This window comes from Hyperolius riggenbachi, chromosome 1 (assembly GCF_040937935.1).
Source record: "Hyperolius riggenbachi isolate aHypRig1 chromosome 1, aHypRig1.pri, whole genome shotgun sequence".
In the NCBI taxonomy this organism is placed as follows: domain Eukaryota; kingdom Metazoa; phylum Chordata; class Amphibia; order Anura; family Hyperoliidae; genus Hyperolius; species Hyperolius riggenbachi.
In genome coordinates this window covers 384348638-384368238 of record NC_090646.1, presented here as the reverse complement: position 1 = coordinate 384368238, position 19601 = coordinate 384348638, and the positions used below count along the sequence as shown (strand labels likewise).

Below are 19601 nucleotides of genomic sequence, written 5' to 3'. Positions count from 1 at the left end.
AGTTGATGGGAAGATGGATGGAGCCAAATAGAGGGCAAACTTGGAAGAAAACCTCTTGGAGACTGCAAAAGACTTGAGACTGGGGTGGAGGTTCACCTTCCAGCTGGACAATGGCCTCAATTCACTAAGCTTATCTCCTGTCTTTAATAACTCTTCTACAGTTGTTACCATGGTGATAAGGCATGTAGTATTCAGGAAACATTTTACCTCAGGCAAGCCTAAAGTTAACTCTTCTGTCTTTAAATTAACTCTCCAATCCTTAAAATAACTCCAGAGTTAAAGACAGGCTGTTAATTAACTGCATGTGAAAATAACTACAGAGGGGGTAAATTAACTACAGGAGAGGTAACTTAAGGAATGAAGAGGTAAGATAACTCTCTCACGTGTGGAGGTAAGTTTTCTCTTGCTTTATTATCTCTAGCATGATCTTAGTGAATTGAGGCCAATGACACTAAACATAAAGCCAGGGCATCAATGGAATGGTTTAAAACAAAACATATCTATGTGTTAGACTGGCCCAGTCATAGTCCAGATCTAAATCCAATCGGGAATCTGTGGCATGATCTGAAAACTGCTGTTCACAAACGCTGTCCATCTAATCTGACTGAGCTGGAGCTGTTTTGCAAAGAAGAATGGGCAAGGATTTCAGTCTCTATATGTGCGAAGCTGGTAGAGACATACCCTAAAAGACTGGCACCTGTAATTGCAACAAAAGCTGGTTCTACAAAGTATTGACTCAGGGGGCCGAATAATTACGCACATCCCACTTTGCAGTTATTGATGTGTAAAAAATGTTTGGAATGATGTATGATTTTCGATCCACGTCTCACATGTACACCACTTTGTATTGGTCTTTCACGTGGAATTCCAATAAAATTGATGCATATTTGTGGCAGTAATGCGAGAAAATGTGGAAAACTTCAAGGAGGCCGAATACTTTTGCAACCCACTGTATCTATCTTATTTTTTTTATCAGATATAAACTCTTCAGACTGAATATGGCACTTAACAAAAAGCAACACATTCCACATAAGGAAAGGTAACAAACCCTCTGCCAAGTAAATCTAACTTTTTAGAATAATTGGCTCAAAATAGACATTTTCCATGGTCTTGAAAATGAAATATAATGATTGTATTATGGATGGAAAATCTAATATAGGCAAGAATTTGCACTACACTGCCATAGTATGGTTTACATGCTCTAAGGAAACTCCTATATGGAATCCTTTTTTTTTTCTTTTTTTTTTTTTTTTTAAACCTTTTACGTGGAAGTCTAGCTCAGGTTTTTTTTTTCTTTGGCAAGCAGAAGGAAAGACTGGGCCTTTTGTCAGATTTTTATTGTTATCTGAATCCCTATTAGGGGATGTCTTGTCCTGTCCTTTTTGGAATTTGGAAAGAGATTGGAAATAAGTGCATACAGCAATCAAAAGTCTATGCATGGAGAATCCAAGATGGTGGTTAGCCAGTGTCCTGCTGGCCTGTCGATGATGGAATTCAATAACAGATGATAAAAAAGGACAAGGATCTGAGTGGGTTGTTGCTGTGTTTTAACTCCCTCTGTAACTGGGAGTGGCTATGACACGCACAGGTTCAGCCTTGTGTAATTGAAACGGGGAAGTTCACCTGAGCGGGTTGCTGTGTTTAAACCCCCTCTGTAGCTGGAAGTGGCACAAGTCTAGCCTTGTGTAATTGAAACAGGGGGCAGAGTTAACCTTTCATGAAGAGAGATATTGGCACAATACCTGTTTTGCTCAATCTATCTGTGCCCATAGGTCACATCAAGAAATAGACTGCATAGCCACATTCAGTGCAACGTTACGAATCCCCAGATATCAAACATCAGGGTTATGACTTGCACTGTACTACAGTGTTACTTCGAACCTGTATTACTCCAGGTCCGGAAGTTTGATTGGTCTGAAGACCTCTCAGAACCAGCACCAGGCTGAACCCCACAACCTGTGCAAAGGTGAGTAACATAGGAGCTTCCCAACCCCTGAATTATGAAAAATTCCTGGATCACACTAGGTCAGCTGTTTGGAGGGGGACATACTGTAGATAAGATCTTGCCCTCCGCAGCTTTAACCATTTCACCTCCCACGTGATGAATACATCCCTGAAAATCTCACCTGAGCTCCCCTGCGGTTGTGCACAGATTGGTGATTAGAAACATATGTTCCTAAACGAAATCGAAGTGTTTAAATTGCAATGATTGCTGTTGGAACAAGCAACAAAAATCATTTATTTGTAAAAATGACAGTCACTGTCATTTCCTGTTGGTGGAACGCAGCGTGGGGACATCTAGTGGCCAAAAAGAATATTTCAATAAAATAATAAATGTACATTTCCTATCCCTATAACAAGCCCCTTAATTCATTATGCTTCCTCCCTGCCCCCATATAACAGATTTGTAAAAAAAAAAAATTAAGTTACGTAATTTAAAAGACAATACATGAATAGTTACGTTAGGGACTTAGCTTTTCAAATATGTATGCTATGAGGATGTACTACTGTTACAAATAACATATATACATTATTGTTAGAGTACCCAAAATGACATAATGGAAAAACACACCTTTATTTCCAAATCGAATATTGTTGCTGTACATTGTAGTTGGGTCATAATTTAAACAGTGTAATAACCAGGACAAATTGGCAAATAAAAATAGGGGGTTTTAATTACTGTAGTATGTTTAATTTTTAAACTATAAGGGCTCGTTTCCACTAGTGCGGCATGCGTCTGCACGCCAGCACTGAGCGGGTGGGTGGTATCACAGGCGAATCCCATCAGCCGTGCCATGCACGGCTATGGGATTCGCAGCCACAGCTGCGAATTCTGCGGGGGGGTTCCGGCCGAATCGCTACAGCAAGCGATTCCTCCGGTGGCGCCATTCTCCCCTATGGCAGAGTTTCCTCGTGTGATTCATGTGCGGGGAAACTCTGCGGAATCGCTGCGGTTTCCACCCTAGTGGAAACGGGCCCTAATAGCTGAAAGCTGAGAAATAATGCATTTTTTTCATTTTTTTCTTATTCCCATTAAAATGCCTTTAGAATAAAATAAATTCTTAGCAAACAGTACCACCCAAAGAAAGCCTAATTTGTGGCGAGAAAAAACCATCTATAGATTATTTCAGTGTAATAAGTAGTGATAAAGTTAGTGGTGAATAAATGGATGCAACGCTGAAATGTGAAAAGGTGAAGTGGTTAATACATAAATTGGAAATAAGTCTATGGAATCATTTATATTGACACAAGGCTCTAATGGATTGCCTAGTGGAGGTGGAACACCCCAAGTCCAAAATTACAGTCTTTTTAGCATTAATTCTGACGTTAGAACACTCACCATATCTAAGAAAATTTGAATTAGCTCTACTGATAGAAAGGACAAGCCCAGTAATAAAAATAATAAGTCATCTGCATAGACAAAAATGTTTAGCTTCTTTGTGGCTAACTTAAAAGGGAAACTGAAGTGAAAATAAATGTATGATATAAGGTAATGATTTGTATGTGCAGTGCAGCTAAGAAATAAATTATTATTAGCACAGATATGAGTCTCATATTGTTTCCAGTACAGGAAGAGTTAAACTTCAGTTATCTATGCAAAAGAGCTTCTGTGAGCCCTGCAACTTTATAAAGTCACGGACAGAACTGTCTTGTCGCTCTTATCTCAACTCTCTCTTTGTTACTTCTTTGAACTTTTCTTTGCAGAAAAAACATAAACAAAGGGCCAGTAGCCTGCTCTTTGATATCATTTAAAATGCTGAGTGTATTGTGGAAACTGAAATTATTAGAGAATGATGCAATGTTATAAAAAAAAAAAGCTATATACCTGAAAATAAAAATGAGACACTATTTTCTTTGCTACTAATGTTCTATTAATTGTCCGTACTACACTTTAAGGCCAGAAATTAAGTAAATTATTTATTTTCTAACTCCCTGCTTGATCATTTCCAGTCTGGCTTTTGCTCCAAGCACTCTACAGAAATAGTTCTTACTAAAAAGGCCAATGATCATTATTCCATACTCATCCTTCTCGATCTGTCCTCGGCATGTTATACTGTTGACCACACTTTACTCCCACAGATACTTTCATCTGTAGGCATAAAGGACCCCACTCTCTCCTGGATATCTACCTATCTCTCTATACATTTTTTTCACCGGGCCTGATGCACCAACTGGCGGTAATATTTTGCCGGGCTGGAGCAGTGAACATATTCACCATTGCTAACGCTGGACTATGGTTGTCCATTGCATTAATGTTAATGTGTCTCTGTTTATGTTGCTTTCCCAGCAGCACTACTGTAAAGGCCCCATTGTTCTGTTAGTGCCTAGTACTCTCACACTAGCATACTAGGTTCAATTCCCACACTGGACATTATTTGCATGGAAATTATATGTTCTCCCCCAGATTTGTGCCATTTTCTCTGGTTTCCTTTCCCGTCCAAAAAACATACTCATAAGCTAATTGGTTACCCCCCAAATTGGCCTTAGACTAAGTTAAAGGCATTAAACTAGGTCTGTGATAGGGATCAGTTTGAGAGCTCCTCTGAGGGACAGTTAGCGATGTGATTGTGAAGTCTGTAAAGTGAAGGTATCAGCACTATAGAAATACATCATACAGGGGTTGGACAAAATAATGGAAACGCCTAACATTTTGGCATCATAATCTTTGAACATGTTTTAAGCAATCAAAACTTGACATATGTTAATTTTTTTATTTGATATGTTTAATTAAAATAATTGTTTTTTATACAGATATTTAAACAAAAGTTGGGTATAATTTATAAAAATGGCAGATCTCTCAGAATTTCAAAGAGGCCAAATTGTTGGTGCTCGTATAGCAGGCGCTACTGTAACAGAAACTGCCCGAATGCTTGGCATTTCAAGAGGTACTGTCTCAAAAGTAATGACTGCCTTTGAAAGAGAAGGAAAAACATCCTCAGCAAAGCACAGTTGTGGCCGAAAGTCGAAGTTGTCTGAGAGAGACAGTTGGACTTATCAGCATTCTGCAACTGAAAAAGTATCAAAAAGTAGATGAAAAGGCACTGTCAAAATTTTTCTGAGGAGAAAACTTAGGAGAAATAAATTAATTGAATAAGGGCCCAGGACCCTGACCATGCAACACTAGTGTTGACACTGTCTATATGCATTCTGTATGCTCTCACATTGGGTGAGTTTCCTACCACTATACAAAAACATGCAGTCAGGTTAGGGTCCATTTCCACTAGGGAATGGGAGCCGAAGCGATGTGGCTATGCATTACTTAAGCTCACATTCGTGTCACTTTTGCATCCCCCGATGCGGGTTGTGTATAGGAGGAGACGGGACGCGGAAACTGCTGTGCATTGGTTTCAGTTCGGCTGAGGTGTGATGTGGCTATGTAGCCGCATTGCACCATGTGTAATGGAAACGGGCCCTTAACTGGCTACCTTCCAAAACTGCATCCAATGTGTAGGAATCCAACGGCATGAGGTTTTATACTGTGGTACAGTTAGGAATGTAGACTGTTTGAAGTACTCGGTATGCACCACAAATGTCTAATAATGACAATACCAGCATTTATTTGCAGAGAACCTGTGGCTAAGATATGAAATTGAGACCACTATTCACAACAAAATGGGGAAGAGAATATAATTTTGATAGCTTATTATTAAGACCAGAGAAATATTAAGAAATACATTGCCTGGAGACACTGATATATATATATATATATATACTGAATTTTAATTATTTCCATTAAAAAGGTGTTATGTTACTATGTAGAGATAGGAAAATGGGAAATTCAGAAATCTAGATGAAGTCGCAGATGAAATGTTGAATTTTCTACAAGCATTTGGCTCTATGTCTCCTCCTACAATAAGAACACAAGATAAACCCTTTAGCTGGCCAGGGACCAAAAATACAGATTTAGAAATAAATAAATAAATAAATACAGGTTTAAATTTATAGCATTTCTTCTTTATCATCTTGAAGGATTTAATCTTTGATTACAATGCAGTTATCTGCCAAAAACACAGAACACTTTAAATGCATCCAGATTTCTGCACTCTACTTTTTTCATGCAGTTCTTATAGTGAGAGATGAAAATTGGATTTAAAGTTCTTTGTAGTGGAATCATTGATGATGTGATCCTTCACCTGTTAGTGCGGATGCTCTCAGTTAAGTGGTGTTTGAAATAAGAAAAAGGATGCTACAAACTAGAAATCAAATCTCCACCCAGTAAAACATTCACAGAGGCAATGCTGTACTTCGCTTTCTCTACTGATTTACATTAAAAAAAAAATGAAAATTACAGTGTTCTCCCCAGGCTCTTTTAGCCAGGTGATCCACCCAGCTAATTTTGGTGAGCACCCGGCTGTCATCAGCTCTCATCCTCCTATGCTGTAAGCAGAGTTGTGCCGGCCTTTCATTCCCCCATCGTGCCCCACCCGGCTACTTTTTCATACCACACTGCTGGAAAAATTTCTGGGGAAAACACAAATTACCAAAACAGTAAGACTTGTCTAACTACAGAAAGCCATGATCTATAAAAGATTTAAAAGTTAGCTGTACTTTCCTCAGCCAATCAGTGAGGAGCAGGAATTTATTACAGCAGACAAATTAAGAATTAGGTAAGAATGCTTGCAAAGCAAGGCTAGGTTGCAGGGTGCATAATAACGACATAGCAGTAGCTAAATGGAATTTGATTTTGTGGCCCACAATCCCGCTTTAAAGTCGTTGGGAATCGTTAATATGAAAAAATAAGCTAGATACTTAGAGGGAAGGCTTTGGGTCCTAATGAGCCTTCCTTCTCCTCTCCCCAGGGCCCGTTACAGCGCAGGATCCCCGTAGCAGCATTCAACCAATTTGGTCAAATGCTGCTATCTCCACCGCTGAAAGAAACGCTTCAGAAGTCTTCGGGAGCCCGAGTGCTCCTGAAGACGGGCCGCTCCATACTGCGCACATGCCAGCACCCTCTCTCATGCACTCGCACGTGCACAGTATGGAGCCGCCTGTCTTCGCGAGGACTCGGCTCTCAAAGACTTCTGAAGTCCCCCGCAGTGGGGGATTTGATGGAGGAGCTGCCGCTGCAACGAGGGCACCAAGAGAGGAGAGGGAATGCCCATTAGGACCCAGAGCTTTCCCTCTCCTTAGGTAAGTATCTAGTTTCTTTTTTTATAATAGACTCCCAATGACTTTAACCACTTCAGCCTTCAGTCGTTTTCACTTTATGCATCCGAGCAATGTTCACCTCCCATTCATTAGCCTATAACTTTATCACTACTTATCACAACGAACTGATCTATTTCTTGTTTTTTCCGCCACCAATTAGGCTTTCTTTGGGTGGTACATTTTGCTAAGAGCTACTTTACTGTAAATGCATTTTAACAGGAAGAATAAGAGAAAAATGGAAAAAATTCATTATTTCTCAGTTTTCAGCCATTATAGTTTTAAAATAATACATGCCTCCATAATTAAAACCCATGTATTGCATTTGCCCATTTGTCCTGGTTATTACACTGTTTAAATTATGTCCCTGTCACAATGTATGGCGACAATATTTTATTTGGAAATAAAAGTGCATTTTTTCCATTTTGCATCCATCACTATTTACAAGCTTATAATAAAAAGAAGAAGAAATATTTCATCTTTACATGAATATTTAAAAAGTTTAGACACTTATGTAAATATTTACATGTTTTTTTATTGTAATTTTTTTTTAATTAAACATTTTATTTGGGTATTTTTGGGTGGGATGTAAGTAGTCATTTTTCTATGTAAATATGTGTTTATTATTATTTATTTTTTTTACATGTAGATGTAGTTTTACTTTTTGGCCACAAGATGGCAACCTTGAGTTTGTTTACATGACGTCACTCTAAGCGTAACATGTACGCTTAGAGGGACGTAGGGGGACGTAAGAGGCAGAAAAGCGAGGCTTCCGAGAGAAGCGGTCGCTTTTTCTGCCGGGGAAAGGAATCAATGATCGGCACCATTTCCCGATTCATTGATTCCTGGGCTAACGATCCGCGGCCAGGAGTGCGTGTGCACTCGCGCGATCGGCCACAGAAGCGCACATGGCCTTCTGGACATAGCCTCTACGTCCAGAAGGCTTAAATGGTTAAAAGTGATGCTCAAAGTTTATATTTTCAGCTGACAGCCTAGGGGACCTGTAGGCACTAGACGCCTAAAATTTTAGGTACATTCCTACGGATGCATTTTGCAGCTGTGATATTCAACCTATACATCCTGTGTAGGTGTGGTTGGATAGTGTTCTGGTTAAAGGATACCCGAAGTGACATGTGACATGATGAGATGGACATGTGTATGTACAGTGCTTAGCACACAGATAACTATGCCGTGTTCCTTTTTTTCTTTCTCTGCCTGAAAGAGTTAAATATCATGTATGTAAGTGGCTGACTCAGTCCTGACTCAGACAGGAAGTGACTACAGTTTGACCCCTACTGATAAGAAATTCCAACTATAATACACTTTCCTAGCAGAAAATGGCTTCTGAGAGCAGGGAAGAGATACAAAGGGGAATTTCTTATCAGTGAGGGTCACACTGTAGTCACTCACTTCCTGTCTGAGTCAGGACTGAGTCAGCCACTTACATACCTGATATTTAACTCTTTCAGGCAGAGAAAGAAAAAAAGTAACACAGCATAGTTATTTTTGTGCTAGGCATTGTACATACCCATGTCTATCTTATCCTGTCACATGTCACTTCGGGTATCCTTTAAGGGCTCTGCCTCTGACACTGGAGACCTTGGTTTGAATCTTCGCTCTTCCGTAAGCCAGCACCTATTCAGTAGGAGACCATTGGCAAGACTCCCTAGCACTGCTACTGCCTATAGAGCACATCCTAGTGGCTGCAGCTCTGGTGCTTTGAGTCTATCAGGAGAAAAGCATGATATAAATGTTATTTGACTTGTCTATTATTTGTCTGTACTGTAAAATTAAGCAGGGTAGAATAAAAAAAACCTATTTTGCTCTGTATCTGCTTTTCGATTTGAATTGGGGCAGCCAAACAGTGAATCTTTATATATATATATATATATATATATATATATATATATAATGTATACAGTAAGACCGACATTATGCAGAACTCAGTTAATCAGAAGCCTAAGGCCCCGTTCACACTTGCGGTTTTGTCAAAACCGCACCGGATGTCCGGACCGCACCGGAGCCGGACCGGACCTGATCCGTACGGTTCCTATCCGGATCCGGTCCGTTTGCATCCGGTTTCCGTGCGGTGTGAACACGGTTGCGGTCCGGATCCGGTTTCTTAAGGAGATACCATCCTGTAAATACCTGGGGTCTGGGAGGTCAGCAGAAGGGTCTGGGGTCATTGTTGGAGACAGGTGGACGTGTGGAGACCATCCGTGGATACAGAGACTGCAGTTGGGACCATGGATCCAGGCATTTTTTACTCGTAAACCTGGGAATTCTCTCCTTCCTGTTGTTCGCCTCCTCGTTATCAGACATCATACATGTTGCTGCCAAAACGAGCTCCAGCATGAAATCGCTGCTGCCCCACTCTTTGAACGCTGGGCCCATGTGGTCCCCATCCAAAATGCATAGGAAGTGGGGTAGAACGTCTGGTTTTTGTAGCCAGTGTGTTGTGCGCTCTCCGGCTCTCATTGCTTTGTATTGGCCGGATGGTGCAGTCCGGCTCCGCTCCGGATACGGCTGCCGGAGGAGCCGGACCAAAAAATAGCGCATGTTGGAACGGACGCCGGAGTCCGGATCCGGTCCGGATCCGGTCCGGCTCCGGTCCGGCAGAACGGACGCATGTGAACGGACGCATAGGCTTTCATTGCTATTGCCGTGCGTCCGTTCCGTCCGTTCTGCAAGCGGTCCGGCTCCGGCACGGCGATTCCGGACGGCCACCGCTAATGTGAACCGGGCCTAAAGCATCCCCCCAAAAAAAATTCTGGCCTTGCAGGATGCAATAATATTGTACCTAAAGGTAGCATGCAGATGTCAAACATGGAGGTCTCCATTAGATTGCTCCACTGTACAAACTTGGTTCCCATAAACTGAACAAAATGGTCCAATCCAAAGACCCTACGTGTTTTCGTGGTTGCCAAGTGCCGTGTACTATGCTCCACACTTGGTGGACATGTCCCAGAGTGACTCGTTTATAAAAAAAACGGTCCACACATTGATAAACACTACACTCCCCCGCCATATACTGTAAGACCCCAAAATCTTCCTCCTAGGGTTGAAACCAGACTTGATCCCACACGCTCAACACAAATTAAGTTTATAGTATCCTTTACCAAAACGCACACAGCTGCCAGCTGGTTCTCACCCCGTTTATTATACTCAAATGTGATAAAGTGAATTTCACTCTAACCTGTGAACGTATTAATGCAATAGTTCTTGACAGATATGACCACTGACTGCTTTTTAGAGATGGCTGGATTTTTTCATCAGACTGGCACCTTCATGTCTCCATTTAGTTCTGGAAAGGATGATAGCACAACTCCCAAATCTCCAATTTTTTGCTTAGAATTTGCTTAACTGCATTATTATTATTATTATTATTAATAAACTCTAGTGAAATAAAAACAGAACATTAACAAAATATTTGATCATTAGTTCATATTTTCACATTCTGTTTCATAGTGACCACTGGTTATGTTATAAACTAATTGAGATGGAATCTTAAGTAAAATTGCTCCATGTGTTGTCACCATTCCCCAGTGTCCATTTTTTACATTTGACATATGCGATTTGTGAATTTAAGATTCCATCAAGTTAATCTCTTATATATGTTATCACTCTTTGATAACAATTCTGGCTGGGTTTCTCATCTTACCGGTTTCCATTCTGTAATGTACCAAGAAGGTGGACAATCAAAGCGGTTGCAGGCTTGCACCAAAATAGGTTTAGGCTGCCTGCAGAAGTCATCTCCCAAAACAACAGTTTCATTGGTTTCCCTCGATAGTAGATGAGAACAGAATACGTCTCTGGTTTGTAATCCAACGCCACAAGTCAAACTGCATGAGCTCCAGTTCCCTATTTCCCACCTGGTGGAAAGAAACCACAGTATGAAACACCATAGCAGATTACTTCATTTATGTCTTCAGTGTTTATTGACAAGCTAGATGCACTATATAAAGGACACTCCCTTTTTTTTTTTGTTTTTTTAGATATTTACATCCGCTGCCAAATGCAATCATGAATAGCAGGAACAAAAAAAACCTCTCTGTTTATTGTGGGATAAAGCACGGAGTTGCTTTTTATTACAACTTTAATATGGATAACATTTTTGGGTGCATTCACTTTTTCACTGTTGTACATTACATCAGACTCTAAAGCCTTCCAGGGAAAACTGACTTGTGCATAGTAATGTTCTGAAAATGTGGGACCGAAGTGACCCGGAGCTTTCACACCATTCAGAAGGTAATAATCCGAGGATGTCTTTCAAGTATGTGTATGGAAAAAGCTGCAACATCACTTTAAAAAAAACCCAGAACAAATGCTGTAACTGGAATGAGACTATTACTATTTATGTGTATTACCAATGTTGGCATGCAGCCTACTTATTCTTGTACTAAAGATCTAAGTGCCTCAAAGACTTACATAACAACACAATTAATTAAAACATCTCGCAAGGTGTTCTTTCAAATAACAAAAAAAAAAAGTTTTTAAGGGATACCTTTTTATTTTTCAATATTTTCTCTTATATTCTGGCCCCTAGCATGTACAGAGGAAGATTAAATGACAACCATGAAAACCATTAATTTATTTATGTGTTGTACAATGTTACAAAAATAAGTGGTATTTGTCTTATAATGGTTATTGTCTTATGATCACACTGAGTACCAAACTTGGTCTGTCACTTGCAAAACCTGATGAAATGGGAGTGAAGCATGTGCTGTAGGAAGAGACTCGGCTCAACATAACTTTTTTTTTTGGTGGGGGGGATTTAGTTCAGACCTCAATTAATTTGCAGAACCCTGTGTACTATGGGGGTAGGTAGCAGATACTGAAATATGCCTCACCCGCTACTGCAAAAGGCACGGTGGCATTAACTACTATTTCACCTTCAGGCCGCCATGGGCTCAAGGGTAAGTCGTAGTTCGTCTGTCAGCTGTTTTTATCGTAATTTGGGCTTCGTCTTTTGACAGCTCCCAAATTATTGACCAAGCACTGCAATACCCATAATTCATATTATGACCTGTTGCGCCCAAATGTCCAGCGCCATTTTTGCCTGTCTCGCTGCCAAAGAGATGTGTGTGGTAACATTTTTTTTTCAAGCTTTCATCATTCTCCTTTAACCACTTGATGACCCACCCTTTACCCCCCCTTAAGGACCAGCGCTGTTTTTAGTGATCTGTGCTGGGTGGGCTCTGCAGCCCCCAGCACAGATCAGGGTGCAGGCGGAGCGACCAGATCGCCCCCCTTTTCCCCCCCCCCCATGGGGATGATGTGCAGGGGGGGTCTGATCGCTCCTGCCTGCCTGAGGTTTGCGGGGGGGGGGCACCTCAAAGCCCCCCTCCGCAGCAAAATTCCCCCCTCCCTCTTCTACCTTTCCCACCTGGTGATCCGGGCTGCACAGGATGCTATCCGTCCTGTGCAGCCAGTGACAGGCTGTCCCGTCACATGGCGGCGATCCCCGGCCGCTGATTGGCCGGGGATCGCCGATTTGCCTTACGGCGCTGCTGCGCAGCAGCGCCGTACAATGTAAACAAAGGAGACATATGTCTCCTACGTTTACATTTAGTCTGCGAGCCGCAATCAACGGCTCGCAGGCTATTCACGGAGACCCGCTCCGTGATCTAACAGGAAACGGCCGCTCACGCGAGCGGCCTTTCCTGATTAATTAGGGAGGCACCTGGCGACGCAGATGTGCGTCGCTGGTCCTCCAGCTACCACTTTGCCGCCGCACGGTATGAGTGTGCGGTCAGCAAGTGGTTAAACACACATGAAGATTCTTCCTCGTCTGCATCTGCTGTTACTCTGGCTCAATACATCTGTATTTAACACTATGTTATGTTACAGTAAAATGAATCCAGTAATCTGTTGTTTGTTTTAATGAAGTACAGATATGCAGCGATAAAAGCTAACAGCAAACTGTTTTTTTCCAACAGTATCTACAGCTTCACTGTAAAAAAAAAAATAGATTATGAATTTCATAATCATCATCTTTAATGCAAAGCAGAAATTCAAATGTTGGATTTCTCAGGGTTATTGTAGAGTATAGTCAATTATAAAGCAATTTGTTGATTGACTCTTTAAATAACGGAAAGATTAGGAAACGGATAAATTATACGCTATACAAAGTGGAGGTCACAGTTTTTCTGACAGATTTAATTCTTACGTTTGGCATCCAGAAATTCCACATCAATGAGAGATTTTGTTTTCAGAACGAAAAGTTAAGTGGAATAATCATGGCTTGCCTTATCACCCATGGTTTGCCTTAGTGTCATATAAGGGGGAAGTTCAGGAATGAGTAAATATGCTGAAGAATGGGCAAGCGGGAGGTATTAATCTCTTACACATGTGTGTAGAAGTGAACTTAGCACCACTTTTCTGACATTGCTCATTTAACTGACTAGGAACACGTGTAGGCAATAATTTAACATCAGGGCTGAAGTGGAGGAGATTGCAACCAACTGTACAAATGTATCAGAGTAATTCCCAGTATAATGGCATAGAGTGGAGATCTGAAAGTGCACACTGAAAGATTAACTAAAGCAAAGATAAGAACAGTACAAAATAGTGCTGTAATCCCTAAACTGACATTATATGAGGGAACATAGCATTAATGAGATAATACCTTGTTAAAAAGAAAAATATGCCTGCTGGCAAGCACTGCTTACATCAGTGGCCAGTATCCCCATGGACTCATTACTATTCATTACAATATCAATATACAATATCACTATTTTGTCACTGAATTCTATTGAAATTAACAGGGTTTCTGTGACACAGCATTGCAGCGTTCCAGACGTATACTATGCATAAAGAGAATCTGATTAAAATTTGCTAGGAATCAGGAGTATTTTAAAGTGAACCTGAAGGGAAAAAAGTGCCCCTAGAGGGTGCTTGCCGCAGGATGGGAAAGCCGCTGGATCCTGAAGAGGCTTCCCTCATCATCCTCTGCGGCCCCGTTCCAACGCCAGTGGTAGCTTCTCTCAATCTGCTGACAATATGCTTGTATGTCATCTTTTGTGATATGGCAGACAATGGTCATCAGCAAATCTGATGACCTTGACGGAGTCTGCCGTGGATCTGCAGTTGTTCTTATAAAGGGAAAACAGCAGCGGAGACATGATGCAGCCTTGGGGTGCACTTGTGTTGGTAGACATTGCTTGTGAGGAGATATCCTCCAGCTTAAAGACTTGGGACCTGTTGGTGAGGAGGTCTGTGATCCATAGGCATACGGTGGGATGGAACCCAATTGCCGCCGAGTCCTTCTGGAGTATGCGCGGGCAGATAGTGTTCAAAGCTGAGCTGAAGTCCAGGAGGAGGATTCTGGCATACCAATCTGGTCTGTCCAAGTGTTCGTTGATGAGCTCCAGGTAGATGTTTAAGGCATCATCGATTAACCTATTTGTCCTATAGGCGAACTGGAATGAGTCTAGAAGGGGCGAGGTGGAGAGCTTCAAGGGGGATAGGACCACTCTTTCCATGGTCTTCATAATGACTGTTGCCAGAGCCACAGGCCTAAAGTTGTTGAAGTCTGAGATTCCTTGTTTCTTAGGCACAGGGATGATGGTGGCCCTCTTGAAGCATGCAGGGACTTTGCACTCCTCAAATTACTTGGTGAAGATGGCAGAGAGGATGGGGCAAGTTGCCACTAACAGGTTCTCAGGCAGGCTCGAGACACACCATCAGGACCTGAAGCTTTTCTGGTGTTCAGTATTGACAGTTGGTGCAGAATATCGACCTCGCACACCACTGGAGCAGGTGAGCTTAGTCTTGGTACATTGCCCTCGGCTGAGGGGTGGGTGGATGGTGCCCCCCAAGTGTTACCTCACTCTCAAATCTGCAGTAGAATTCGCTAAGTTCCTTCGGCTAGTTAATTTAAACCTCAGCATCTATTCGTTCATGTTTTATGACATCTAGACCCATATGCAATTGACTTTTTCTCCTGCGTTATCTCCTAGGAGACCCACTTTGCAATTGAAAAAGTACCAAAAAGTAGGCAAAAAAGTACTATCAAAATTATTTTGAGTATTTTCTTGCTTGCTGGTGACTTAAAGAGACTCTAAAGTCTCAAGAAAAACATCTTTTTATTTAAAAAATGTGTTTAATATGTTTGTCCTACCTAAACAGCAGCATTCCCGTTGCTGTAATCTATCTAAATCCCCCCCAAACTCCCTGGGGGGCAATCCGGGCAGCGCTTCCGTGAGAGGCAGAGCTGCGGCTCATAGATTTGAGAATTATGGCAGGTGTCAGTATGTGCAACAAGATGCCTATACTGGCAGTATTAAGAGTTCGATCAGGTTCTGTAACTTGACTAGAGATGTCGCGAACCTCCGATTTTCGGTTCGCGAACCCCGTTCACGAACTTCCGCGGAAGGTTCAGTTCACGTAAAAGTTTGCGAACCGCAATAGACTTCAATAGGGAGGCGAACTTTGAAAAATAGAAAAAAATATGCTGGCCACAAAAGTGATGGAAAACATGTTTCAAGGTGTCCAACACCTGGACCCCCAGGTGGCGGAGTGGGATAGACACTAAAAGTTCCGGGGAAAAATCTGGATTTGACGCAAATCAGCGTTTTAAGGGCAGAAATCACATTGAATGCTAAATTGCAGGCCTAAAGTGCTTTCAAACATCTTGCATGGGTATACATCAATCAGGGAGTGTAATTAGAGTACTGCTTCACACTGACACACCAAACTCACTGTGTAACGCACCGCAAACAGCTGTTTGCAAAGTGACGGCCATGCTGGACTGGTGCGCACCATGGCGAGAGTGTAGGCCGGGGCAGTTTTCCAGCCCATATGGTCAACGGGCTGTGGTAGCTCAATGATAGAACAGTGACTGTCCGCTGATCAAATTTGGTCTGTCCACAATGAAGCAACGACCTTATTATCTTCTTGTATGTAGGTAGGCATAGGTAGGAGTCCCAGTATAGGTAGGTAGGCATAGGTTGGAGTCCCAGTATAGGTAGGTAGGCATAGGTAGGTGCCTCAGTAGTTAACTAGGCATAGGTAGGAGACCCAGTATAGGTAGGTAGGCATAGGTAGGTGCCTCAGTAGTTAGCTAGGCATAGGTAGGAGACCCAGTATAGGTAGGTAGGCATAGGTAGGAGACCCAGTAAAGGTAGGAAGGCATAGGTAGGTCCCCTAGTATAGGTAGGTAGGTGTCCCCGTATAGGTAAGTAGGTGCCCCAGTAGTTAGGTAGGCATAGGTAGGAGACCCAGTATAGGTAGGTAGGCAGGGCCTGGCTGGCACAGTAATAACAATTACCAAGGTCCAGCTGCAACAGATAGGGCTGTATAATGTCAGTGTCAGTGAGCAACACACACAAAAAAACCACATCAGGAGAACATTAGAGCTCTCAAAAGAGCTGTTGAGGGGTGCTATTTTAGCAATAACAATAAGCCAGGAGCAAGCCAAGAGCCTAACTAATCTTTCCCTAGAAGAAAAAATCTGCAGCAGCTCTCCCTAGTCTGTCTATTTGCAGCAGGCACACGAGTGAGTGTCATGGCCAGCGAGCCTGCCTTATATAAGGGGGGGGGGGGGGGCTCCAGAGCTTAGTGTAGCCTGAATGGCTACAATGTGCCTGCTGACTGTGATGCAGAGGGTCAAAGGTGACCCTCATAGTGCATTATGGGGCGAATCGAACTTCCGCAAAAGTTCGCTTGGTCCAGGCGAACGCGAACCCCCAAAGTTCGCCTGGAACCGTTCGCTACATCTCTAAACTTGACTAGCTTACTGTCATAGCCTGCAGCGGTGTCATGTGAGCAAAATATGCTTATACGTTAGTCACTGTTTCCAATAGTAAACTTGTCCTATTAAAGCTAAAAATCTGGAGACAATTAGCCATGTGTAAAAAATATAGTACTGTACACATTTTACTTTTCTCTGGATCACACATCTTCATGGGTGCTGTTCCAGACAGCTGACACTGGAAAACACAGTTTCTGGGCCTGCAGCACAGCTGTGTGTCCTGCACAGTGTTCCATTACAGTGGATCACAAATCAGCTTAGCATACACTGACCCTCATGATCTAAGGCTTGGAAATTGCTTTGTAATGTGTGCCGTTCTACCCATGCAATGATTGTGCAAAACGAATTTACGTGATAAACACTGCAAGAGAACCAAAATAACCCACTAACAAGAAAAATGAAATACAGCTGAAAGAAAACTATAAAACCTACCTCTAAAGGAATGCATGATATGATGTTGTGATGTATCCAACAATATGACACAGAAAGCACTGAAGAACAGGGCAGGATCTCGTAACAATGAGGCTCTAGGGCAAACTTAACTTGCCCCCCCCCCCCACAACTCTAAGCAAAAAGTGCATTAGTGGCCCTTTATTGCAGCCAAAGTTCCCCAAGGACCTCCAAGCTGGCTGCCTTGCTCCCCCAGCTCCCCAGGTCTCCCCCACCCCCTGCAGAGTTTTTGGCAGAGTAACATCTCAGCTGGAATGCTCTTCTGTCAATCCGTGCCTACATGTACTCCCCCGACTTCATCCAATGCTGGCTGCATCTTCTCTGTGACCCACAGCTTATTACGTAATAGCGTGTGCTGGGTCATGTTCTCCTGCAAAAATGAAGATGGGAGTACATGGAGCCACAGACTGACAGTAGAGAGCGCCAGCTGGGACAGGTGAGACGCTACTCTGCCAATGACTCTTCAGGAGGCCTGGGAAACAACAATTAAGTTGGAAGGGTGACCTGGGGGGCCTGGCAGCTGACTCGAGGCCCTGGGGAAATTGGCCTGGATGCCCATATGGTAGTGCCAGTCCTGATAAAGAAAATGAAGTCATTTGTATAGAATATAGAACAGTAATCGGTAGCTGAACAAAATGCAGAAGTGAAAGGAATATGGAAGATGCCATCTTTATTAAGATGGCCACGTGCAATACAATTTTTATATTTTATTTAGATTAGAGAATTGCAATGTATTTTTACAACTGATAGTAACGTTTGAAAAGTATCACACACACGTTTAATTTCTCCCCAATTACGGAAAAAAATAATCAAAAACTCCCTTAAAAAATTGCTTGGGTCTATAAATCCTACACCATTCAATTGTCTGAAAAATTGAATTTTTTCCAAAATGTTTCCACCACAGCCGATCAATTTTTCATAAGAGTGGACCTTTCGCTTTAAATGTAATAGCCCAAACATAAATGATATTCTACATATTAATTTAACAGGTTTTTCCATGCTAACTCAGTGCTGATTTGTGATCATATTGCTCTTCACTTCTTTAAACCAGGGAGAATTCAAGGTATACGATTTGCAAAATTAAAAAATGATTAATGCCACACAGAAATCTCTAACTATAGCTACCATAAGTACTTGATTAACTATTACAAACGTCATAAAGTTGGATTCACTGGCTATTTAGTCAGGTGGCTGGGATGTCTGGTCTAATGAATAATACAGATTTTTAGCCATTAGATTTAATACACTTATTAGCTATACATTCTGAAATTTCATGCTAAATATGAGACATATGCAGTCCAAAAGTGAGGCAGCTAATGGCTTAAAGACATTTCTGCTTGATCCAAATGCCACGTATTGATGATTCCCTAATGTCTCCAACCCACTACTAGTGTTGGGCGAACAGTGTTCGCCACTGTTCGGGTTCTGCAGAACATCAAGAACATCACCCTGTTCGGGTGATGTTCGAGTTCGGCCGAACACCTGATGGTGTTCGGCCTTTTTAGTTCGGGTTCGCCCGAACTATTCAATGCCCGCCGAACAGGGCCGAACAGGGCCCCTGTTCGGCCGAACAGGGCCCTGTTCGCCCGAACATGCCGCAATACGGCCCCCCCATGGGGTCGCAGGCATAAGGGGGGAGCATTCCCCGATCGCGGGGGGGGGGGGGGGCGGAAATTCCCCCCTCCGCTAGCGCTCTCCCCTCTGCCCGCTTCCCCATAAAAAAAGTTTAAGGCAAGTTAAATAGCACCTGGTGGCTGGCACTGGCAGTGGAGTGAGGAGGAGGAGGAGTCCGAGTAGCAGAGTGACGCGTTGAGGCCGGGCAGCGGGCGGTTCAGCGGTAGTACCCTTGTGGTACTTCCGCCCTTTCTCTGACCTCACGTCCTCTGCATACGAGGGTACGCGTCACGCGTACCCTCGTATGCGTCATCACGTAGAGGACGTGAGGTCAGAGAAAGGGCGGAAGTACCACAAGGGTACTACCGCTGAACCGCCCGCTGCCCGGCCTCAACGCGTCACTCTGCTACTCGGACTCCTCCTCCTCCTCACTCCACTGCCAGTGCCAGCCACCAGGTACTATTTAACTTGCCTTAAACTTTTTTTATGGGGAAGCAGGCAGAGGGGGGAGCGCTAGCGGAGGGGGTGGGGGGAATTTCCGACCCCCCCACGATCGGGGCATGCTCCCCCCTTATGCCTGCGACCCCATAGGGCCCCCAAAATGGGCATGTTCGGGGGTCCCATTGACTTCCATTGA

At 42.7% G+C, this 19601-nt stretch overlaps 1 protein-coding gene across 6 annotated transcripts in view; it reads right to left on the bottom strand.

The window, feature by feature from the left end:
• The window catches only part of ADAMTSL1 (ADAMTS like 1), a 529495-nt gene that overhangs the window by 188102 nt on the left and 321792 nt on the right, over positions 1 to 19601 (bottom strand). For all 6 annotated transcript variants that reach the window (XR_011020540.1, XR_011020539.1, XM_068234383.1 and 3 more), the window contains one exon: positions 10808 to 11018. Coding sequence is in view for 4 of the 6 variants with exons in the window: in XM_068234383.1 (XP_068090484.1) it covers positions 10808 to 11018 (211 nt within the window). In the remaining 2 variants the exon portion in view is untranslated. The remainder of the gene's footprint in view (positions 1 to 10807; positions 11019 to 19601) is intronic.